This window comes from Cynocephalus volans, chromosome 6 (assembly GCF_027409185.1).
Source record: "Cynocephalus volans isolate mCynVol1 chromosome 6, mCynVol1.pri, whole genome shotgun sequence".
In the NCBI taxonomy this organism is placed as follows: Eukaryota; Metazoa; Chordata; class Mammalia; order Dermoptera; family Cynocephalidae; genus Cynocephalus; species Cynocephalus volans.
This window is the reverse complement of record NC_084465.1, coordinates 602,133-628,619: the sequence shown is the minus strand read 5'-3', so window position 1 is coordinate 628,619 and position 26,487 is coordinate 602,133. Positions and strand designations below refer to the sequence as shown.

The window sequence follows — 26,487 nt, the reverse complement described above, 5'->3', positions numbered from 1 at the left end:
CCCAGAAAGTTTGGGTTCATACACAAGCAACCAAAGGGAGTCCAAGATGTCAATACACAGAGAACGACTACTGGGGAGGCCAGTCCTTGGAAACTGCTGTTCCAGAAGGCGAGGAGTGGTGACACCAGTACAGAGCGCAAGAGAGAACTTTCTTCCTCTTCACTCCCATCTGCCAGGTCCTGGATCAGACCAACACCTACAATTCTCTTTTCAGTGCCTTCCACTCATGGCAGATGCAGAAAACAATGTGTGCACATATGGCCTCCTGAGATACATGTGAAGCGTCGGGGAGCACCCACATGGGGCGTGGAGAAAAACAATGCAACACAATCTCTTCATATTACATAGTTATGATAAGAAAAAGCAGTATCAGGGACAGTATTAAATACTGATGTTGGACAAAATTTCCCACAAAAGGCTTTCAAACTTTTGACACTTTAAACCATGAGTACCCTGCAGAGCACCTGTGTCCTCTCTCTGCACACCAGTGGTGAGTTCTGCTCATTCTCACAGATCAGCTGCTGCACACACCAGGAGAAAATGACTTAAGCGAAGTTGGTATCAACACAGACTTGTGTCTTCTGATCTTTTTATACTCAAACTTCTTTACCCACTTTCCGAACTATCTATCTCTCCTAAAGAGCCCCAATTCCAATCTGCCCTCTCCCATTCGTCTCTCCCATCAGTTTCATGGAAACTGGAAAACTGGGGTCAAAATATTTTAATATTACATGGTATTTTTTTAAGATACTGGAATGTTTTATCCATATAGCTACTTCTATAAAGAAGCAAGTTTTCAAAGTTAAAAAGGTGTAGAGGGAAACATCTCTCTGAAAACATGTCAATCCTGTAATAAATTGTCACAGTATGGTCAAATTCCTACTTCGGATAGTAAAAAGAAATTGTATAAAGTAACTTTTTTATCTAGTTCTAGGCTACATAAAAAGCAGGCAATCAATTAATTCACATAGTAATGAAGCAATTGATGTTTCTCAAAATCCAAAGGGTTATGATTCTCTCAGTGGTTTATGTCAGCTTTATGTAGAACAGTGTAACTTGATACACCAAAAAGAACAATATAGTACAATGACACTGCTGAAAAATCCATCTGTGTAAGGCCATTTCCTAACAGGAAACATTTTCAAAGTTCTCCCCTAGGCAGTTTTTATGTCGATGAGAAATTTCACCAATGACTCTAAAGAAGCACTAATATCCTTGAAATCTTCACCTGAGACCACAGGAGTGAGTGAGCACAGTCACTCCTTAATATTCTCACCACAAATCAAATGGTGTCGTCTAGTCTACCAGACTTAGGGCAAAACTGTTGCTTTCCTATGTCATTTCAAACTCTTATCAGTTAGAAGGACTGACTGCTGACAAAAGGGAAGATGGCCGAACCAAAGCAGAGAGCCACAGCTTTACTTGGTGTTGGCTACACCAGGCACTTTCTGGCTAACGGAGCAACAGTGGTAGCAGAGAGATCACATGTTTATGTGCCAATGCCTACAAAGCTCTTTTTTACAGAGTGATTATCTTCAATAATTCATTACTCTTTCTTTGTTAGGTGAATAACCATTGTCTGTTTTTGCAGATTAGGAAACAGAGTAAAAGGAAAATGCAAAAACTAGGTTCATTCCAGCATACCTTCTATAACAAATGTAAGTTATTTGAAAACCAATTATTATTTCTAATTCACTAAGAGAATGTACACTGAATTTCATATGTTGTATCTGACATATTCTTTTCATCCACCCATTTATATTCTTTGAATGGGGACTTAAGTCTCAGTGCATGTGTGGAATGACAGGAGAATTTAAGCCAGGACTAATACTCAGTGGCAGAGTCAAAACAGGGACATCTCATAACTTCTACTCAGGAGAACAGTAAGACATCCTGTCATCAACAACTAATGTTGAGAGACTTATTTAATGTCTTATATATAAACACATGTCCATGGATAATATTTTTCAAAGAGCTGAAGCATATTCTAACAAAATTCTAAAGTCCTTTTGGATACTCTTCTGTCACTGCTAACAGAAAGAAAAATCATACACGTAAATTATTTGATAATTGTGATTTAAGTTGAGGTTTTGGCACGAGTTACATTAATCTCACAAATTAAGGCGAGTCCCAGAGTAGAAAATGGTCTTCTCATCTCCTTCACTAAAACACATAACATAATCTGGTTGCTTATTATTTCACATTCACATCAAATACGGTTATTCAAATTTACATGCTATGTTTTGAGTGGAATAGATTAGAAGACAGATATTCAATTGTAGCACTGAATTAATTGCATATGTTTTATATACTATTTGGAATCAATCCAGTTTTGTTCTACTGTAAAAAAAAGAAATTATATGAGATTGTAAAGACAGGGTTAAAATCCCATACAATTACAGAAGTGACGAACATCTACATGGATTCAGAAGTTACATCAGATTTAAAATTTATCTGTGAATTTTTCATTTTCAAGAAATAGGTTTATACATTTCCTAAGAGACTGACTTTATTCTCTTATACACATGGTAAATATCTCAAGAGTTATGAGAATGAAGTCATAAATTTACCACCCTAAAACCTACTGCTTTCTTTTTTTAATCCTTTACTTGTATACAATGAGGGAGAAACAGTAGATAATCAGACACATGGAAACACCAGGACTTTTTTCCTGAATGTAACCATTTATCGGCACTGGATGTTTGATATCAAGATTCCAGAATCTCTACCCCAATTGTAGCCTGTATGCCACACTGTTGTCATTAACTGTGAGTAGTCAACAAGGAAATACTTACAAAAAAAAAAAAAAACCCTACAATTTTGATGTTACAGTCATAATCCAGAGAGAAACAGCATGTTTTGCTCTCATTCTTTGTTTTCCATACAGGATATTAAATAATGACAGGGAACCTCAGGAGAAAAAACTACAGAAGTTTTTGTACATCTATTGATCAAATTACTGATTCTCTTCAATTCTTCCTAGAAAATCTACTAATTTATTCATTATACTTGCATAATTATACTGAGAAACCAATAATTAGATCATAAGATTTCTGTGATATAATAAAAAATACATATTTCTTTTCTGAAGTGATAGGAGCATCTTTTGTTGTAATGAGGTGATTCTTGGTGTGCTCCTGAACAGCTTCAGGATGGGGGTTGGTCACCAGAAAGACCAAGGCATGACTAGAGGGTTGGAACTTTTAGTCCCCACCTCTTACCTCTAGGGGGAGGGGAAGGGATAGTGACTGAGTTAATTACCAATGGCCAATGATTTAATCAATCAAGCCTATATAATGAACCCTCCATAAAAACCTTAAATGGTGGGGGGTTCAGGGAACTTCCGGGTTGGTTTTGGGACTACGGTGTGCCCAGAGAGAGCATGGAAGCTCTGTACCACACTCCTCCATACCTGTCCCTATGCGTCTCTCCCATCTGGTTGTTCCTGAGTTGTATGCTTTATAATAAACTGGTAATAGTAAGTAAAGTGCTTTCCTGAGTTCTGTGAGCCATCCTAGCAAATTATCCAACTTTAGGGGCGTTCATGGGAACCACCAAGTATGTACCCTGGGAACCTAATACTTGTGATTGGCGTCTGAAGTGGGGGCAGTCTGGTGGGGCTAAGCTCTTAGTTCTGGGTAGTTAGGGTCAGAATTGAATTGAACTGTAGGACACCCAGTTGATGTCCACAGAGTTGGAGAACTGGTTGTTGGGTGGAGGAAAATACCCACGCATCTGGTGTTGGAAGTGTTGTTTAGTAAAAACAGTTCAGAATCGCCCTCAAGGACTTTTCTTTTTCTTTCGAAATAATTACAGAACCTGCAAAAGCACAGAAAGGTCTTGTGTACCCTTCACCCGTAGTTTCCCAATGGTTACATCTTATGCAACTACAATACAACATCAAAACCAGATGGACAATGGTATCTATCAATCACCCACCACAATCAAGATAAAAAAGTTTTCCTTTACCACAAAGACCGCCCTCCTGCTGCCTTGGTACACTCACTGCCCCTATAATTTTGTCATTTTAAGAGGAGTATATAGGGCTGGCCCGTGGCTCACTTGGAAGAGTGTGGAGCTGATAACACCGAGGCCACAGGTTTGGATCCCTATATAGGGATGGCTGGTTAGCTCACTGGGTGAGTGTGGTGCTGACCACACCAAGTCAAGGGTTAAGATCCCCTTACCGGTCATCTTAAAAAAAAAAAAAAGTATATAAATGGAACCACACATTATGCAACCTTCTGAGATTGGCTTTTTTATTCAGCATAATGCCCCAGACCAGGCACACTGCTGCATCTGTCAACAGTCTGTTCCTTTTTAATGTTGAGTGGTATTCCATAGTATGGATGTACCAGTTTGTTTCACCATTCACCTACTAAAGGACATTTTGGTTGTTTTGTTTTTGCCTATTACAGATTAAGCCATTTATTAACCATTGCATAAAGGTTTTTGTGTGGACATGAGTTTTCATTTCTTCAGAATAGATGTCGAGGAGTGTGACTGGCACATCACATGCTCAGACGTGTTCTGTTCACTGCCAAAGGATTGTCCAAAGTGTCTGAACAGTTCCGTGCTCCCTCCACCGTGTGTGTGACAGAGACCGTTTCTTTGTACCACTGGTACTTGTTATTGTCACTATTTTTTATTTTAGCTGTTCTAACAGGTATGCGATAGGTGTTGATAAGCGATATCTTATCGTGGTCTTTTCAAAAATAATCTTTTTTTACTGTGGCAAATTATACATAACAAAATTTACCATTTTAACTCTTTTTAGGTGTATGATGAAGTGCCATGAAGTACATTTACACTGTTCAACTATCACCACCACCTACAGAACTTTTCATCTTTCTAAAATCATCTATTTAAAAATACTTTTCATAATCTATTTTGGAAAAACAAAGGAAACATAGAAGGCAAGTGATACAATAAATACTATAAGACTACACGTATGATTAATGTCCTGCTTAGGATAGTTTGTGACTCAATAAAGGGAGGCCACCATGAGACAAGGGTATGACAAAAAATTGACATATACACGTCTGTTCAAGGTTAAGAGAGTCATTGAATTTAACTTAACTACAGTTTATTTATAAACTAAAATACCTAGCAGAAAATTAAAAGAACAACTCATAAATGACAATTCAATATAGGCTGGAACCATTTGCTCCTTAATTACTTAGGTACTGCAGAATGGAGTGGTTGAATGAATACAGTCTTGTAATTCACCACACAACAAAAAAATAATTAAAAAATAAGGGAGATCTTGAAATATTTTCCAGCTTTCCTCACTCAGTGCCCTACTCTTGTAGTCATGATGTTGACACTATGCTTCATTAACTAGACCAGGGGTTGCACATATTTTCTGTAAAGGGTCAGATGGAAAGTATTTGGTGCCCTGTGGCCACGAGGTCTTTATTGCAACTACTCAAGAGTCAACATGTAGACTAATCAGCATGGCTGTATTCCAATAAACTTGACTTATGAACACTGAAGTTTGAATTTCATAATATCTTCACCTGCCATAAACAAATTCTTTTGTTTCTCCCCGCCCCCCACCCAGCGCTTAAAAAATGTAAAAGCCGTTCACAGTTCTTACAAAAACAAGCAGTGAGCCAGACCATGAACTCTGGTTGCCAGCCCCTGTGCTGGACTAACACAAAGCAGGTCCCACAGATGGCACAGCTGGGCCAGGGGAATGTGAGAGGATGAAGCCATGCAACGGGGCTGTGGCGACTCTACAAAGAACAGGCCCTCCTCAGCTCCAGCCCAGCAAGAATGTCTGCCAAATATTCCAATTTTTCAGGAGAATTCCTTTTTTATTGGAAATATCCCAAATCTTAAAATGGGGTAACTAAATAAAAATAGTTTTAAAGCTGTGCTGACTACAATTTAAATCTTATGAATTGTTTACATCTGGAATTTTCCATTTAATATTTTTTGGTCTGCAGTTGACCTGGGGTAGCTGAAACCAAAGAAAGCAAAATCATGGATAAGGAGGGACTACTATAACGGGAGAGGTAACAAATTAGAGGCCAATGGTTTCTTTCCCTAGTTTTCCCACCTGATTTCTGTCACATTCCTCCAGAGTGCAGAAGGTTCGCCCACATTGAGCTATCTACACAGTTTTCCTTCTTTCTCCACTTCCAGCCCATGATTTCAACCACCCCGCGGCCTGTGCACTGGGGATGTGCAGGCATCTCTGCCTTATCTCATCCCTTTCCCTCGCAGTCTCCAGACTGCCCCTCCTGTTGTTCTACCACCATTCCTGTACCCTGGAGTCATCATTCACTTTCCTGTCTCACTTCTTCCTTCCTCCTTTCCCAAGGCTATTTCCATGAGATTCAGTACCCCTTCCTCATGCTTGGATCTGTGTCCCCTCAGTCTGTCTGGGTATCACTGCCAAATTTATCTTGCTAAATTTGAAAATTTTTAAATTGGGACACACCACTCTTGTCAATGTTCGGATCTTTGCCAGTGTCTATCAGATGAAGTCCACACTCCTCCTCTCACGTAATTTAAGGCACTGCTTGTTGTGTTTCTTCCATTTCCTGATAGTCCACCCTTCTTCCAATTGCTCAGCTCCTCTTTATCCCATCTGGTTTTCCTTATTCCATCTCTGGAAGACCATACATCATTCTCAGATATTAGGGCTGCGGTGTAAATGAGAATCACCACAGTGTGGAGGCCAAGACATGACCAATTATAAGTGGCACCATCACTTTATGTGCCACTAAGAAAGAGCACTGTTGACTAAACAACGGCACACCCTTGTGAGATAACCTGATTTCAGAGCCATGAGAGCGTGGAGGGAAAGTGTGTCAGAAGTGATGAAACATAGCTGGGCCATCCTTACTGCTGTTTAGCCATACTGGCTCATGAGTACTCTAAGATATAGGGCAGTGTAGTAGGCTGAATAAAGGCCCCTCCAAAAGATAGCCATGTCCAGATCTCTGGAATCTGTTACCTTACATGGCAAAGAAAAAAGAAAAAAAAAAAAAAAACAAAAAACAGAACTTTGCAGGTGTGATAAAATTAAGGATCTTGAGTTAGGCAGATTTTTCTGGATTACCTTTGTGGACCCTAAATGCCATCACAAGTGTCCTTATAAGAGGGAGGAGAGAGATTTGACACAGAGACAAGGCAGAAGGCCATAAAACGGTTGAAGCAGCCGCCGGTCTGAAGGTGGAGGAAGGGCTAGGAGCCAAGGAATGCAGTGTGAGAAGCTGGAAAAGGCAAGGAAATGGCTTCTCCCCTACAGCCCCGAGAGGGAGCGCGGCCCTGCTGACCCCTTGGTTTCAGCCGGGAGGAACTGATTTAGGACTTTTGGCCTCCAGAACTGTAAAAGATAAATCTGTGTTGTTTTAAGCCCCCATATTTGTGGCAATTTGTCATAGTGGCCATAATGCAGGCAGAAAGCAAAAATGATTGTAACTATTTCCCTCTTGCTCCATTAATGATGAAATTATAATTAACAGATAATTCCTTTTAAAACTCGCTTCATACACACAGCACCATTTACTCCTTTAGTTTCCCCAATATAAAATCACAAATGGACTCTGCTAAGCTATTAAGTAAAATCAATACTTTCTATTAGCTACTGTATGAATTCCAAAATCTTTATGTATGTGGAACAAATATCTAGAAATTACTTTGTCATTTTTGTATTGGATTATATTTGGGTTTTTAGTTTTAAAATCTCAGTACTCAGATATTAATGTATAAAGTGTTAACAGATTTTATAATCTCTCATGTTAGGCATTTAAATATTTATAGCACAAATGAAATAAATTAATCTCAGTAGGTGGTACACCTCTAATATGTTTAATAATGGCATCATGGGAACTATAAAACAATTTTCATATTGGGTGGAGAAAAGCCTACTAAAACAAGTAATTAGTAATTCACAGTTTCAACAATCTACCTAAGTTTACTGAGTACAAACTATAAACAAATTCACTATGCTAGATACTACAGTGGATATAATTCTAAAATTAAAGATTAAATGCTTTAACAAATCTCTAAACAAACTTTTATAAGGAAACAGAAGGTAAAAGTATCATTTAGGTTAATAACTAGCGATTTGATACTGGTATCTCAGAATGTGAGCAGTATAACCAAAAATTAGTATACTCCAGTGTAATATTTATAGCATGAAGTGAATTCAATAATATTATCCTCCCACATCACTAGATTGATTTTCTTTTTTTTTTTTTTTCTTTTTTCCTGGCTGGCACTCAGCCAGTGAGTGAACCGGCCAGTCCTATATAGGATCCGAACCCGCGGCGGGAGCGTTGCTGCGCTCCTAGCGCTGCACTCTCCCGAGTGCGCCACGGCTCGGCCCATGATTTTCTACAGATCTACCTTACTCTGGAAAACCTAAAACATATCAATCCCTCAGATGTAAACAGAAGGAAACAACTCCACATATAATACAGGTTAAACTATTACAACCGAACCAGAAATAGGATATGCATTTTCAAGTCCCCACTTCACAGTCTCTAACCAACACTTATTCACACAAGGAAGAAAATGGATACCAGAATTAATAAATTTTATAATATGATGCACGCAAAATGTAATTTTTACTATATCTATTGCATCATGGTGGCTGCTGAAAGTGGAGCCAGGAAAGATTACCCAGGTCCTCCGGACACTATTTGTTTTAAGGAAGAGAAAGATACAAAGCAAACCAACCCAAAGCAAGGAGGAGGCACAGTAATGTAGGCTCCCTGGATATTATTTGAGTGATGTACAGGGAAAGAGAGAGAGAAAGTGAAATTACAAGGTATACTTTCAAGTGTTAATAGTAGAAAAGCACTATGGTAGATAAATTCTCAGCAACATAAAATAAACAAATGACAGTGAAATGGAAACAAAGAAGGAAAAACTCCAGGGCTCATCTGTTCCACTCCAGCAGCAGTGGGGCAGGGGGCAGCAAAAGTCAACTCTGGGGGTAAAAAAGTGACTCAGGCCACACAAGAGCATCTGTCACGGACATGCGTGTCTCTGAGTCTGTGACTCAGATGGGTGACCCAAGGACAGGCCTTGCTGCCTACTGCCTGCCCAGGTCCGGCATGTTCACTGGGCCTCTCCCCATCCCTGCCTCAAAGCCACAGCAAGGTCATTCTCATTTCAACCACCATCTTACAGACGAGGAAAGAAAGTGTGACTCACCCAAGGGCACAGAGTTAGGAAGGAGTGGGTCTCAGAGAGGGACCCACAGCTACCAAATCTGGAATTTGATGGTCCGCCCTGCAGAGTGGGCCTCTCAAGTGTGAGCCTCCTCTACCATAATTAGCAACATGCTGGAACCCCATCATGGGAGGAGATACATACCCTTCAGAGATGAAGGGCAGCCAAACAACACTGGTTATGGGGTCGGTCAGTGAGTCCTCTTTGAAATCTCAAAGTAGCTATCACTCTGTTGTGTCACACGAAATCACTACTTCAGTTAAAAATATTCCTAACTGCTAACAAATGTTACTATCATAACACAACACAGAGGAAGAAAGCAATCTGAAGTTGTGACTCATTGTGGAGGGGATGCTTTTCTTCTAAAGGTTACTTATGTAAGAAGAGCTGTGGATCTAATGTGTGTTTTAACTTCATACCATTCAAAAGAAACACTGCTTTCCATAGGTAGACTTTTGCTTATAAGATTATCACACTACTCTAATGAGTTAAAAAATAATTCATATATCCTAGACACAGATCTAATAAACGGGCCAAGTAAATAAGCTCTCATAATTTAAAAAGAGTGGAAAATTAAATATTTCAAATTCTAGTTTTATCTTTTCTCATCATATAATAGCTAACAATCTGTTTTTCAAATGTGTCCATCAGACACCATTTAAATAAAGCACAATACTTCTATAAGATAGATAATATTGCAATAATCAAGATCATTGTTCTGAATAATGACATAATGAAGAAAGGAGGATACTATACACATACATACATATCCATCCAAACATACCAATAAAAGATTAAGAAAATCCACCAAAATGTTATAATGGTTATCACTAGTTAGTAGGACTTTTTTCTTCTTTATTCTTCAAAGCTTGAAATGTTCCACAATGAGCATGCATTTTCCTCAAATCAGAAAAATTATGTTTTTAAAACCTATCTAGCCAGAACATAAATACTACTGCACATTGTAGAAAGATAAAGGACTTCACTACATGACTGAACATACAAAAAACCCTCAAGCTCAATTTCAATGACAATTTTACAAATAATAAAAAAGAAAGCACAAAGAAAACCATCATATTATTATGCACATCTGCCACTGGTGTGACTATCACTAACTCTAGCACTCAGTCACCAGGCACAAAGCTTGAGTTGCTGCTAAAAAGGGCACTGCTGCTGCTGACACACAGGCACACTGAAGATGTGCTTGTTACAGTGCACTGATACTTTCACCTGGGCACTCTGCTGTAATCCATTAAAGACACCTGACATTGATCAACAGATCTCAGAGGCATCCAATGTAAGAGTAATCATAAAACTGTCCATCACAAAAGTAAGCCAAGATAGCACAGCATAAAATTAGATTTATATGCATAGCTCAATCAACAAACCCTAAGAAAAAAATTGTTTTAAATTATGTTGACTTAAAGAGGTAAGCTATTAGCTTAGTAAATATACAAAATGCCCTAAATAGCATTTTTTTTTAAGTGAACATACTACCTCACCAACTGAAAGACCTCATAAAGGTCTACCTTACTTTTTTCCTAAATGTAGTTATAAGCCCAGAAAATTTTTAAGTCCTAAACCAGAATTTCTTATAAATGGTTTTTTAGCATAGTTGATCAGTACAAATAGAAAAATTCATAATATCACGTTCGATTTATAATTTTCCACCAACTACCATTATGGGTGGTTTGGCAATATGGATGATGTTTTTAATATATTTTTTTCATGGATTTAAGAAGATAACCATATATTACTTTCATTTAAAAAGAAAAAAAGGTTCGGATCCCCATACCGGCCAACCTCCAAAAAAAGGGGGGCGGTGCGGATTGGGGAGATATTAGCCAAAGGATACAAAATTTCAGTTATGAAGAATAAGTTCAAGAGACCTATTATACAAGATACTAATTATAGCTACTAACAATGTAATGTTTCCCTAAAAATTGCTGAGTAGATTTTAAGTGTTCTCACCACAAAAAATAAGTATGTTAGGTAATATATACTTTAATTAGCTCGATTTAGCCATTCTGCAACATACACACATTTCAAAACAGAGCATACATAATAAATATATATAGTCAGCCCTTTGTATCTGCAGGTTTTGCATCCATGGATTCAACCAACCATGGATTGAAAATATTTGGGGAAAAAAAACCGTGTCTGTACTGAACATGTATAGACTTTTTTCTTTTTATTATTCCCTAAACAATATAGTATTAATAACTATTTACATAGCATTTACATTGTACTGGGTATTATAAATAATCTAGAAATGATTTAAGGTATAAAAATATCACACTATTTTATATAAGGAACTTCAGCATCCACGAATTTTGATATCTGTGGGAAGTCCTGGAACTACTATATTGATAAATGACTACCAGTTTTTGTCAATTAAAAAATAAAAATAAATAAATTGAAAAAACAAAAAGCAAGAAACTACCAATGCAAACTATGACTAACACTTAGGATTACACATAAGTTTACGTTATTGTCAGCTGGTAAATTTCTTAAGTTTAAGGCCTTGTCTTACCCATATTTGTATTGCTAACACCTAACACAATACCTGGAACATAGCAAATGTCTAATAAATGTTGGCTAAGTGAATAAATGAATCAATCCATAAAGACTCATTTTTAATCCCTACATAAAAATTGGGGTAGTTCCTTAATATGCGATCTACTCTAGGAAAAAATTTTCAAAATAAATACTTTGCTTTAAAAAAAAATTACAGGACTTTCCAAACAAGAAAAATAAATTGAGAGAAATCAGTGACAGGGAGAAAGACCACGAGAAAACCTCCGGAAATAAAACATGTTTAATGGAAAAATTATCCCATGCAAAGACAACTACAGACACATTAACTGTTTGTATAAAAACTATGCCCCACCCAGTTCCAACAGAACATGAGATGAGTCAGTCTGCAAGGCACAATAAGATCACTGAGAGTAAAAGAGAACAGTCTATTTGAAGAAAGGTGGGACTGGTACTTCCAGTTACTACAGTGGTAGAAAGCACAACAATCCTGCAATAATTCTTGCTGTAAATTTTCTGGCAGCTAAAGCATGAAGAAAACTATACTGCATTACACAGTAGTTTTCCTTTTCTGATTTCACAAGATTACATCTGAATACATCACTATCTCCCCCTCCTGCCGCGGCTAAATACTCAGTGTCTCAAGAGCGTGGTAGTATTCACACCCTAATCCTGGCTCCCTATAAACTGGGAGAACTTCCCTGAGAGCCTGGGCTGAGATCCAGTGGGAGTATTTCCACTCCTCACCTCTAGGGGCCTGAGCCGGGGTCTCAGTGGGAGTACTTCCACTCCTCACCTCTGAGAGTCTGGGCTGGGGTCCCATGGGAGCACGTCCACTCCTTACTGCTGGGCCCAGAGTAAGTTACAAGCTCAATTCAAGCTTCTACCATGTGAAGGAGTTACAAGGATAACAGACCTTCCACAGAGTTCTCTCCAGAGGAGCCCTCCACATTACTGCCCCACTGGACTCTGATGCTTCTGTCCCACAGAATACGCCCATTATCTCCCCACTTGCACACTTTTTATTTTGCTGTTCCCACTGAATATAATGCTATGTCCTTCTATTCTTAAGTGTCCATATATATATGCACCCTCTTACCACTAAGTCCTTCCTGATCCTTTCTTCTGAGCCACCATGACACTTGGGGACAATCATCATACCCTGCCTCATATGAATTTGTTATATCTACCCTGGAAAGAGATAAATGCAAAGACAGGATGGCCTCTTACACTTCTGTGGGAACAGTACTCTACAGATAGTGGGTCCTTGGATCTTTAAATAAAGGAATAAAATTCCTCTGAGACAGAATTGTCATGGAAACTAAAAAAGATAATGATCCGACAAACCATAACAACATGCAAAAGACCACAAATATTATACTTAAAAATTATACTCTAATAGAATGTATCTAGTATAAAACAAACCAACCTATAGGCTAAATTTCTCAAACACATATGATAATTATATACCTTGAATGAGAGTTAAGAGTTTGGAATAACTCACGGAAAAACAAATTTAGGCTGTTTATATCTTTGAAGCATGATTTCTTTTCTTATGCAATTAGAATTTATATTTGCTTTAGCCAATATAGTATCAACATTTAAAGTAACTGGGAATGGCTCATATAAAAAATAAAGTAACAGTAGGTTTAAGGTAAAAATATTTACCTTGTTACTTTTTTCATTCAAAGCCTAACCCTTTCCTTAAATATCCTTTAAAATGTAAATGCCAACCTGCCTCCTTAGCACAGTAGGCAGTACATAAAATGTAAATGCTCCCAAATTTAAACTGCAATTTTTAAAAAATTTTAAGTTTTAGCTAACATTCCATAAGTGAAGAGGTATAGCACATTTTGCATTATAACTTCCTTTTCACTTCTTTATGTTTAAAAGAAACTCTATATCTATATTTTTAACTGTGCTACTGAGATATAATTCACATACTATTCAATGCACTCATTTGAAGCATACAAAGGAGGACGGCCCTTAGCTCCTGTGGTTAGAGCACGTGTTCGGATCTCCGTACTGGTTTAGCCACCAAATATATAAACAAATAAATCAATGGTTTTGAATATATTCACAATGTCTTTTTCAGGTTAAATGCTATGACCAATGTAGAAACCATGAAAAACTACAGAAAAGATCAGAGGTTCATAAGGGCTAATGGCAACACTAAATTATTAGTCAGTTTTCCACAGCTAATCCTTTACAGGGTTGTGATCTATATTTATAAATACACACTTACAAAATATATTACATGTATTTCAATGTGTGTGTTTATATAAATTATTTATATTTCAGTCCTAACTCTATATTCTCTGATCTTTAAATGTACAATGAGGATAATATTCATCTGAAACAGAAGTATTACTAAAATCAGAGCATACAGGCTGACGGATGTGTATATCCTAAATTTAAACCTATTTTTCACTTTAAACTGAAAACCAGATATTTACTGATTTATTTTTAGCAACCATGGGACATTATGTTCTGACTTAATTAAGCACTTGGATCACATATTATAGAGCAATGCAACTATCACAGTCTTTTTTTCTCTGTGTTTCTGCAGCAGTGTGGGTGTAAACAAGAAATCCATAGCAGCATCTACATCCTATTCTCAGTTAAAACAAAGACTAACATTTTCTCAGACCACATAATCACTTCAGAATTTAAGTGCTAAAGTAGCACTCAGTTTAAAATAGCTAAATAGTGGCTCCGGAATCAGATATGCCAACTATTTTCCGTTACAAGTCTTCACAAAATTTTATTAAAGTGTTAAGTCAATGATTAACACTAAGAAATAAAGTAAATATTTGTCTTTTCTTTTACAAAAGACCACAGTGCATTCTTTTTCTTTTATCCATTTGGTTCTTAGACTATACATATCACATTTTGGTTTATATAAAAGAAACTTATCTATATGCTAAATTTCTCAAGAATACATGATAACTATAAATTGATACCTTGAATTCTTCTGAACTTCCCAGAAGAACAAGGGGAAGAAGCAAGCTCTCCCCAAAGAAAGTCTGTATACAACAGTACAGAATGTAATCAAGGAAGCTAACTATGCTTTAATTCTCAAAATCCAAGTATTAGAGTAATGAAAGACAACTGCCAAAACAGTGAAGTAATACTATACACGACAGATCTGGGTCTCAACATATCTGCAACCAGAGACAGACTCAATATTGTTGGGCAATAGTAAAAGCACGAAAGAGACTTTGTCCCACCAAGTTCTAAATTTTCACATAAATAAAAGTAGCAATGGAAAATTGTCCTTATTCATCTTATCTCTGTAAAAACTCCAAGAATATTCTTCACACAGAGTTTAATTTTCCAGGGCCCCATTAACACAGGGTAGACCATTTACAGAACAAAAAGTCTGTAGGACAAACCTCTTAACAGAATTACCACCATTAAATAAGAACTATTTTTCGTATTCTAATAGCCTCAATTCAGGAACAGTATACATTTTTTCTCAAAGTGTTAAAATTATTTAATTATCTCATTTCCATATCCAGCATACACTTTTACCTTACTAAAGAAAAAGAAAAAAGCTGTCCGTGAATATATCCAAAGGTGGTTTAGGAAGTTAATACCATATTAGTTTACATTTTCCTATGCTTCCACTATGCTATGAAACATAGTCGTCAATGACAGACTATGAAAATGTGGACAGTGTCTGGAGTGCACAAATATATCTTGTTCAAAGCACAATACCAGCCCAAAGTTCAGAAAACCCAAGAACCTAGGTATGTACACCAAAAATCAAGGTTCTTTGTCATACTGAAATCTTGACTTTTCTTATGCATGGCTTTTTCTATTGTTGATTTGCTCCCTGGCTACAGCAGAATTTCAGGTACACCTCTAGGCCGTGCAAACCACTGGTTTTATTATGAAAATACCTCATGAATATAATAAAAAAATATATAAAAACCCTCTAAATCCCTGGCTATTATCACTGTTAAGTTTCATGTGAATCCTTCCAAAAGTCTTAGCAATATAGGCATGTTTAAGTATACTCGTGATATGAGCTCGAATACAAATCTAGAATAAACAAGTGAAAAGTTCTGGAGAAAATACAAATTCTTTATGAGATGAACACCATGGTTCATCAGTTTAAGTTACATAGATGAAAAACCCAAGGAAAGAATCTTCGGCTAATCAACTTTTTATTGTTTAAAAAAAAGAATTTTAATTCTTCAATATGGGAGCAATTGTACTTGTTAATTTACCACGAGAAAAAAAGTCTATGTTTCACAAAGATTTTTACAAGCAAAGTTGGTATTAGCCAGTTGCTCAATAATCAAGTATCTAAGAAAAGTCAGCACTACTGTTTCCTGGGAATCTCAGCATTGGTTATGCTGCTGTTTTGGTAATGCATCATCTACTCTCTATTTTTAGCTATTTTCACAAGATACAACATTAAAGTCCTTTGTGCATTTCCAAGTGCACCTGTTTTGGTTTATCCTACTTCTTTTACTCAACTTCCTGTTTTCTACACGTCCTTCACTTTTCTCGCTGCTAACTCAAAGTTGTGCCATACCAATTATTCTGATTCTCCAAAATACTCCTGGTCCCACGTATCCAGCATGTACTGACAGAATTTTAAATTGCAAACGTCCTTCACATTACATTCTTACTCCGACTGCTGCTGGTCGTCACAGAGCGGTATCTACTGCGCTCCCCTTGTCTGGACACACCTGCTTTCTAATTTTTGGTTTTCTGCCACGTGTGTCACGCATTCCACGTCTTACTTCACAAGTGTCTCATGACTGGAAACAGGGACCTTTCTCCAAGCCCTTTTCTTCCCAAGAAAAAATGACTCTTCTGAGACTCAGGGCTGCCACTTTCACACAGACGTTTCCACCGAGCCTAACACCGGCATCATTTCGCTTAAAATAAACATTATTTCCTGCAGTCAACTGTGGCACCAACTCACGGCGAAGCAGAATTGGCCGGTGAGGAGGAAAGACGACGAAGCCCACCCCGTGCGTTCCTGGACTCCGCGATACTCTAGGTGGAGAACGGCCCGAGGTGAAGACAAAGTAATCGATACTGCGACTTGCTGTCAGCACCAGTCTTCAAAGGCCTCCTGCCACATCTACCTACAGCGATCGACCGACTTACACTGGATCCAGGCCGACCCTGCGTAAAAACGTTCAGTCTCTCAACGGTACCCACAAAAAAAGAGACAAACTTCCAATTACTCTAATATCAGCAGATACTTCGGGCAACGCTCGTCGCTCTTCAACCGTGTCAGAAATAACCAAGAAACCAAGGAGTCTTCTCAGGGCGGAAGGAACGCTAACTCCTCCGCCCACCAGCTGTCACCACGTCCCCTAAACCGCAGAAGAGGCGAGCCGGGCCCTCCCGAAGGCGCCCCGGGCGCGGTCACTCACCCAGGCCGGCAGGTCGCAGGCGCGCACCCCCCGGCGCACGGCGCGTTCCTCGTCCTCCAGCAGCGCCAGCGCGCGGCACAGGCGACTCTCCTTGAGACCGCGGTGGCGGCGGCACCAGGCAAGCAGCCCGAGCGCCAGAAGCACCCAGCTGAAGCTCAGCCCCAGGTAGCCGAGAGCGTACACGGGCAGCAGCAGCGCGAAGCTGCGCGCCAACTGCGCCAGCAGCCCCGGCACGTCCACGCTCAGCGCGCCGCCGGACGGCTCGCCGGGCTCGGGCGCCGGACGACCCCCGGCCCGGCCCGCGCCGGCCTCCGGGCCCTCGTCCCGGGCGCCGCTCATCGCCCTGCCGCGCAGCGCTACCCTCCCGGCCGAGGCGGGCGCCCGCGAATGCCGCGTCGACTCCGCCCCGCGCGCCCGGGCCTCTCTGACGGGACCGCCGGCCACCGCCGCACGCCCGCAGGGCCCCCGCCTATGGGCGGTGTGCGACGTCGCCACGCCGGCCCTGGCCCCGCCCACCGTCCGGCCGCGCCCTTTCGAGGGGACCTCGGCTTCCGGCTGTGGGCGGTGCGCAACGTCATCACGCTGGCCCCGGCCCCGCCCACCGCTCGCCCGCGCCCCTCTGAGGGGAAGACCCCCGCTTGTGGGCGTTGCGTGACGTCATCTCGCTGGCCACGCCCATCGTCCGACCGTGCCCTTCCGAAGAGCCCTTCGGACCCCGCCTGTGGGCTGTGCATGACGTCATCACACTGGTCCCGGCCCCGCCCACCGCCCGGCCGCGCCCATCCGAGAGGCCCTCGGCCGGCGGCTGTGGACGGTGCGCGACGTCATCACGCTGGCCCCGGCCCCCGCCCACCGCTCGGCCGCGCCCCTCTGAGGAAACCTCCACAGCGAGCAACCCGCAGGCAGGAGTAGAGGACGGATGAGCTATCGCTGCCCAGCATACCCCGCGGCCCCTTCAAGGGCGCCTGCGCGTCCCCAACTCCTAGCAACCGCAGGCAGGATCAGCCGAGGACCGGGCGGTCGTTGGCCTCCCCGCGGGGGCGTTCTCTGCCGGAATAGGGCGCGGGGATCTCCGGGGATCTCCGGTGTCGCCCCAGGCCCGCCCCTGCCGCTGGTGCGCTCACTGGCTGAGCGTGGTGCTGACAACACCGTGCCGATCCCCTTCCCGGTCAGAAAAAAAAAAAAAAGTCCGGTAAGGTAGGTAGGAGTCAAGGTATTTGAAAGTAGTTGTTGAAAGAAGGACTGTTTGTACACAACACAAGGAACAAAAGCAGTGAAAATTAGGACAAGTGTCCTGCGTCTCCGACTCACTTTACCTGGAGCTTAACCTCGTGGAAGCCCTTGGGAGCGAGGCCCCGACCGCCCCTGTCCTGCCGGTGCCGAGACACGATCCCGCCGGAGGTGGTCCCCGACGGGGAAGAACCTCAAGCCGTGTGGTAAGGAGCATCTTAGTGACATCTGGTAAGATTCTGTGCTTTTGATGTCATGGTCTTTCTGTAGATACAAAATTTACCCAGCTTCCAGTTTAGAGTCTGTCTATTTGCTCCGGAGACAATAGCCACTAACGCAGCACCTTGCCTTGGAGAAGTTGTCCAGCAAGACTGTCACATGCACTTGAACTCCGGTGTTGAACATTTCACTATTACCTTCTTCATCTCCGTGTATCAGAACTTAAGAAGAACATAAGAAAAAAAGCAAGGCAGGAAAGGTAATGTCGGTGATAGTTATGATTTATTTAGTGACTGCCCCAAGCAAGGTGCCACACTAAGTTCCAGCCCTTTGGTAGTTCACGTAGCCTCGGTGTTAGCATCCAGAAAGGTTAATTAGCTTGCCTAAAGTCACTGCTCCAGGCAGGTGGATGGTCTGACCAAAACCCATTCTCTTAACCTCTGTGTCGCTCTATAACAGCTGAGAAAACAACTGATGCTGTGGGAAAGTTTTATACTCTTTGTGAGATTGAATGTGAGGAATGAAGCTTCCAGGCTCAGTATTAGAAAAAGTCACACACACATTATATGAATGACCTGCGCATGGCTCTGAAGTCCTCTTTTTCACTTCCCACCTGCGATCACAAACCCCTGTCAGACTACCTCCTAACTGTATCTTGAATCTGGCAATTTTTCTCTTCTCCAGCCTGTACTGATCTGTCCTCCACTGCAGTGAATCTCGCGCTGCTCCCTGTGAGGCACTCTCATTGCCAATTTGAGTTCCCCAAATGCACCATGACCACAGAGCTCTGCACATGCTGTTTCCCTTTTCTCACTGTGCCCCACCATGTTTGCCAAATAAGTGGATTTATGGCTATAGAGGAACCTAATACAATAATTTTCTGAATAGCTCACTTGCCAACCAGTTACATTCTATCTTATCATATTTATTCTGTTGTCTTTATTTACTCACTACATGACTTCCTGAGTTCATTTGATGATCTGGGAACTGATAGAGTGCTAGAGATAGAAAGCTAAATAAAACACTACCTGGACCTCTAGTGGCTCATGGTTGTTAGGAGAGAAATATGCAAACAATTAAATAACATGAAAGTGTAAGAGCTATTCGTAAATTGCAATGAATAAGGAAGTGATAAATGTCTTCCTGGAAGAAAAGAATGCTGTTAGAAAAGGCTTCATTTCAGTTGGACCTTGAAGCATAAATAATTTACCAGGAAGAGAGACTGGGAAAGAATGTTTTGAGGAGAAAAGCAAATATGGGTACAAGCACAGAGGGAGGAAAGTGTTTGGAGTGTTTAGTAATAATTTATAACCGCTATGCAATAGAAATGTAATGCAAACCACATTTGTGATTATACATTTTCTAGTAGCCAAATTTTTAACAGTTTAAAAAAAGATGAAATCAAATTTAATAATGTATTTAACCAAGTATGTACAAAATGTTATCATTTTCTGGAGGCATTACACTACCTGACTTCAAAATATACTACAAATCTATAGTACCCAAAACAACATGGTACTGGCATAAAAACAGACACTTAGATCAATGGAACTGAATAGAGAACCCAGAAACAAATCCACATATTTACAGCCAACTGATTATTGACAAAGGTGCGAAGAACATACAATGAGGAAAGAAAAGTCTCTTTCATAAATTGTGCTGGAAAAACTGGATGTTCAGATGCAGAAGTGTTACCGGGCATCAGATCCTGGTTCTAGGTCCATGAGAAAAGATTTTTTATGGCACCATCAAAAGGAAATGAAGAGAAGAACAGAGCAACAGAACATAATAGGGCTTTATTACCAAGTGAAGGTATGTGCCAAGGAAGTGTGCAGGCATCTCCACCAGAGAACAATGCACACACCCCAAACTTCTCCTTCCTCCCTGTCCCATGTCCAAACTCCTCCTAGCCCAATCCTCTCCCTCTCCTGTTCCTCCTAGTGTGCCAATCCAGTCTGAATATTTATGAACAGCATCCCTGGGGCATGGCCCTACCCTCCCCTGCCTCAGAAGAATGAAACTAGACCCCTGTCTCTTGCCATATACAAAAACCTACTCAAAATGTATTAAAGACTTAAATGTAAGGCTCAAAACTATGAAACTAATAGAAGACAACATAGGGGATACATTTCAGGACACTGGTCTGGGCAAAGATTTTATGGACAAGACTTCAAAAGCACAGGCAACAAAAGCAAAATAGATAAATGAGATTGTATCAAACTGAAAAGAAACTAACTTCTGCACAGCAAAAGAAACAATAGAATGAAGAGACAACGTGCAGAGTGGGAGAAAATATTTGCAAACTATACACTGACAAGGGATTAATATCCAGAATATACAATCTGATCAAAAAATGGGCAAATGAGCAGAATAGACATTTCTCAGAAGAAGACATACAAATGGCCAATAGATATATGAAAAAATACTCAACATTACTAATCATCAGGAAATGCAAATGCTCAACATTGCTAATCATTAGGGAAATGTATACTGTTGATGAGAATGTAAATTAGTACAACTCTAAAGGAAAACAGTATGGAGGTTCCTCAGAAAACTAAAAATAGAACTACCGTATGGTCCAGCAATCCCACTGCTGTGTATATATTCCAAGGAAAGGAATTCAGTATGTCTAAGCGATATCTGCACTCCCATGTTTATTGCAGCACTATTTACAATAGCCAAGATATGGAATCAGCCTTGAAGGGACATATGCAAACCATAACAGCCCCAAATACTTCAGTTTCTTTCTCTCCAAAACAAAGATAGTCTCCACTGCACAACCCTCCCAATGAGGAAATCAACATTGATACAACACTGTTGTCCAATCCATAGACCCCTCTAAAGTATCACCAGTTGCCTCTCAGGTATCACCAATTGTGCCAACAACATTTCTTTTCCTTGTGTCCAGAATCCAGCCCAGGAACACATGTTGCATGGAGTTGTTGTGTTTCTACAGTCTTCTATGACCTGGAACATTTCTCAGCCTCTCTCTGTCTTTCATGACAGTTTTTTTTTTTTTTTTTTTTTTTTTTTTCTGTGACCGACACTCAGCCAGTGAGTGCACCGGTCATTCCTATATAGGATCCGAACCCGCGGCGGGAGCATTGCCGCGCTCCCAGCGCCGCACTCTCCCGAGTGTGCCACGGGCTCGGCCCTGTCTTTCATGACAGTTTTAAACAAAACAGATTGGCCTTTTTACTGGGTCTATCTGATGTTCCCTTTGACCAGACTCAGGTTGTGCTTTCTGGCAGAAGTGTCCCAGAAATGTTGCTTTACTCGTCTCAGCACACTGTACCAGGACTCAAAAATCCACCCTGTCTCTTACTGGTGGTGTGTGCCTTCATAACCTGGTTATGTTGGTGTCTGCTGGATTTCTGACCAGAAAGTCTCTATTCTCCCATTTGCAATTGATAAGTATCTTGTAGAATGGTATTTTGGAATAATTACTCAGCAAACCTCACCTGCCATCCTGAGGCTCTGTTGATAACTCGCTCCTGCAGCAGCCCCACTATGATGATTGCTCAATGGTGATTTCTATTTCCATCACTCCTTCTATATTTATTAATTGACATTCTACTATAAAGAAGAGCTTCCCTTTCTCCACTGCTAGTTAGTTACTTTCCATGCTTTTACAACTCATTCACTCATCTATAATAGAGTGGACTCATGGGCTCCTATTTTGCTCACCAGGTCGTAATTTGCCAATATCATTCTTTGTTTTGCTGCTCAAACTGTCATAGATTTGGCCCACAGGGGCCCCTTTGAGTTGCTTCCCATGTCCTTTGATGTTGTATGATTCATTGAGCATTTCCTTGCTTTCTTGTACGACAAAATATTCCAGAATCGCCTTCTTATACTGCTCCAGCCCTGAAGTCAACCGTTTCTCCAGAGAGCCCCAGTTCCTTTTGCTGGAGAACTGTGTTTAGAAGCCGAGATCTGGGAGCTAGCTGTGCTCATTGGTACTGGAGTAACATTGTTTCTAGACACTCTCAACAGACAGAAATAGAAAATATATCTGTGTTTATATGCACATCCATCTACATACATATGCACACAAATACATACAACTATTTTTATATCAATCTATACATATATATTTTAAAAATGAGTTTGTACTAATACCTACAATTCCAATTGAATACCTCATGGTTCTTGCTAGCCTTCCCTCTTTCCATGTTTGTAAGTATCTTCTCTAATAGCAAGAACCTGGCTTTCATTATACTCAATATATTTATTTACTTTCTAGTATAACTAGGCTGACCATCTGTAGTGGATTGAATTATGTCACCCCAAAACTCCCTGAAGCTTGAATTGTGTCCCCCAAATTTTATGTATTAGAAACTTAGCCCCCACTGTGATTGTTAAGAGGGTGGGAAATCCTGTTATGGTAATTGAAAGGTGGAGCCTTGAAGAGGTGATTGGATTGTCGGACCATGCTGTAATGAATGGATTAAAAATGGTTGTCAGGGGTGTGGTTCTGAGGGCTTTAAAAGGACAGTGCATGAAGAACTGTCTCCCTCTTTGCTCTCTCTGCTTTCATCATCTTGCAATGTGAGACCCCTGGGTCACTTTTGCCACCACCAGATGGACTTTGGACTTCCCAGCCTCAGAAACTGTAAGCAATAAATTTCACTTTTCTTTATAAATCACCCAATTCCATGTATTCTGTTGTAAGCAACTTAAACGGACTAATACGCCATCTCCTCTCCCCACCACTTCATCACCTCCCACCCTATCAACACCCTGTGTCTTTACCACTGTGTCCTCTGTGTCAGGAAGAGAAGGTAAAGAGAGGTCTCTAGATAGCTTTCAAAGAGGGCAGGATTAAAGGGATACCAATAAATTAGGAGATGTTTGTAATAATCTGAGTAAGAAAGAAAGGACCAAGATTTTTCTCATTCTTCTGGTTGCAAAGCACAGAGATCCATTCGGGATAACATAGGTAAAAGATGTTTACCATAGGAATATTTGGTTATATCACAAAAGTAGCATCACAGAAACACAGGAATAGAAGTCTTGGTAGGTTTGTGCAAAAAAAAAAAACCTTGGGTAGGATGAAAGTGTTACTGGGCAGCAGTTCCAGGTTCTTGGTAAAACCATGAAGAAAAATCTTTCACAGGACCAAGAGGAACCTGCATCACCACCGAACACCTGTACAATGAAAGCGAAGGAAGAGGGACAATGGAAACTGTTGGGAAAATAGAATACTTTAATCATAGAATTAATCAATAGAATTTTAATAATTTAAGACCTTGCCTTAGGTCTGGTTGGGGATGGTGTGGCACATTCTTTGTAAGCAAGTTGTGTATGGGTAGAGTTAGTGTCATGTGTGGTGCTGCCACCTGGCTGGCGTTTAGTGCTTCAGGCATCTGCCCCGCACCCACACTCTCGAACTTACAGCTTCAAGGACCTTTTTGCCCGTTACCTAGCTCATAGACCTGCATGTGAAGGGTTTGTGACCCAGTCTGGACAATGGGCTGGAGGGGTCTGTGAGCCCCTGACCCAGCCCTAGCTCGACAATTGGTGTAGTTGTAACAGGATTCTGAGCAGGTACAGGAGCCGAAAGCCCTTGGAATAAGGAGGAAATGTGGCTACTTTTGAATATGGTCTGCCCTACGGCCAACTTCCTGTTGACCAGGATCTGTTTGCTGCTCACTGTATTGCAAGGCAGCATAGACCAGGCACTACAATGGAAAACCCCTTGGAAAGGGGAGGAAGTGTGGCTGTCCTTGAGCATGTGGTGTCCAGTGGCCACTTTTCTGCTGACTGGAGCCTGGCTAGTACTGCTCACTATCCTGCAAACTGATGGAGATTTGAAGCAGACAGCAGAGTTGTTGGCGTATGATGTGCAGCAACTGGAAGATTTAAAGAAGAAAACAGAGTTGTTGGAAGCACAGATAAATGTCCTAGAGGTGCAGTCAATGGCCACTCCTGCCTCTCATGCCAGGGAAGACTACCAACCCAGTGGTGAGTTGGGTGAAACCATGCGTCTCCAGGCACAACCTGTGGTGCACAAGAAATTGAGACACGAGCAGCCTATGGGACCAGGTGGACAACCAGTGGGTGATCCACAGATGACCCAGTTCACCACCTATGTCCTGTATACCCAGGTTGAACTGGTTGACTGGGGGAGACAGTTCCGGCAGAAACAGGGGGATCCCCTGGCTGCTTGGCTGTTGTGGTTATGGGACCTAGGGGTGGATCTTGTGGTATGCTCTGTGAGGAGATGGAAAAATTGGCCTCCATCACCATGCACCCATCCCTGAGGCAGCAGCTGCAGAATAGCCACAGGTATGCGCAAGGGCCAGGTAATCACTCCTTCATGGAACGGATGAGTGCAGCTGCCTGAACCTTGTGGGCAAATGCTGGAGAACTGCCCAAGATTGTTAGTAAATGATAAACGTATGTTGAGCTGGTCCAGATCATTCAAGAGCTGGGCATGCAGCAGTCCATGTTTAATGTGAACACTCATGGCCCAGACGATGAGAACTTTATAGGCAGCATGAGAGACATAGTGCTGCAGAATGCCCCGCCAATGTCCTTTGGGTCACTGATGGCCATACTGGCCCCATACAGTGGTCATCCTGTACTTGAGGTAATGACCATGATAGCTGGCTTGGGTGAGGTAGAAAATAGCAGACAAGCAAGAGGGGTCTGAAAGGTGGCTAAGAGCCAACCCCCAAGAGATGCTAAGGATTTTATCCCAAAGGGACCAAGGAAGACTAGTCATAAGCAGATGTGGTTTGACTTGCTTGCAGCAGGGGTTGATAGGAAGAAAACTGACCAGCAGCCAAATGCAGTTCTGTTTGCTTTGTGGCAGCAATTGCACCCCGAACAGCGTTTTACCAAATGTCCGGAAACAGGTAGCAAGGTACGTTCAGTCGATTTAAATGACTATTTGGTTGCTCTCGAGGAGGCAGATGAACTGTTCCATTCTGATTAGAGAGCAGGCCAAGGTACTTGTCTTTTGGGGGCAGGTGAGGAACAGAGGCCTCATGTTGAATTGGCAATATATTGGTCAAGGACAAATGTGCAGTGTGTTTTGGCATTGGTGGATACAGGTGCAGAATGTAGCCTGATATATGGCAATCCAGATAAGTTTCCAGGGGCCACAGTTCATATAGATGGCTATGGAGGACATACTTACTACTGAGGTCAAAGCTGTGTCACTGCCATTGGGCATAGGAAGATTACCTCCTCATGTACATATGTACATATATCTCCCATAGCTGAATACATCTTGGGTATGGATGTACTTTATGGCTTGCACCTGCAAACAACAGTTGGAGAGTTTCGGCTGCAAATACAGACAGTAAAGCCTGTGTTATGAGGATATGCTAAACATGACCCACAGGTGTGATCCAAGCCAAAACGTGTAGTTAATGTAAAGCACTATCACCTACCGGGAGGACATGCAGAGATAGGTGCCACTATATTGGGATTAGAGAAAGTTGGCATTATTGGTCCAGCTCATAGCCCATTTAATGCTCTGGTATGGCCAGTGAAAAAGCCTGATGGTACCTGGAGAATGACTATAGATTATCGAACAAAGTAGTGCCTTCTTTGCATGCAGCTGTGCCTTCAGTTCACGACTTGATGGATCAGCTGGTGACTCAGCTGGGAACTTATCATTATGTATCGGACCTTGCAAATGCTTTTTTCTCTATTCCAATCTCGGCTGACAGCCAAGATCAGTTTGCCTTCATGTGGGAAGGAAGACAGTGGACCTTTCAAGTATTGCCCCCAAGGTTATCTACATAGCCCAACCATCTGTCATGGCTTGGTGGCTAGGGACCTAGCCAAGTGGTCTAGGCCCAGCGTGGTGACAATGTTTCACTACATTGATGATGTGTTATTAACCTCTGATTCTCTTGCAGCTTTAACCCAGGCAGCTCCAATGCTGCTA

At 41.2% G+C, this 26,487-nt stretch overlaps 2 protein-coding genes across 3 annotated transcripts in view; one reads left to right on the top strand and one right to left on the bottom strand.

Annotated features, from left to right (window-relative positions):
* The window catches only part of ESYT2 (extended synaptotagmin 2), a 92,453-nt gene extending 74,859 nt beyond the window's left edge, over positions 1 to 17,594 (bottom strand). For both annotated transcript variants that reach the window (XM_063099500.1, XM_063099501.1), the window contains exon 1: positions 17,133 to 17,594. In XM_063099500.1, the coding sequence (XP_062955570.1) occupies positions 17,133 to 17,471 (339 nt within the window). In that variant the 5' untranslated portion in view covers positions 17,472 to 17,594. The remainder of the gene's footprint in view (positions 1 to 17,132) is intronic.
* A 462-nt stretch (positions 17,595 to 18,056) lies between these two features.
* DYNC2I1 (dynein 2 intermediate chain 1) overlaps positions 18,057 to 26,487 on the top strand; it is a 94,268-nt gene continuing 85,837 nt past the window's right edge. The window contains exon 1 of the mRNA XM_063099499.1: positions 18,057 to 18,593. The gene's annotated coding sequence lies outside the window, so the exon portion shown is untranslated. The remainder of the gene's footprint in view (positions 18,594 to 26,487) is intronic.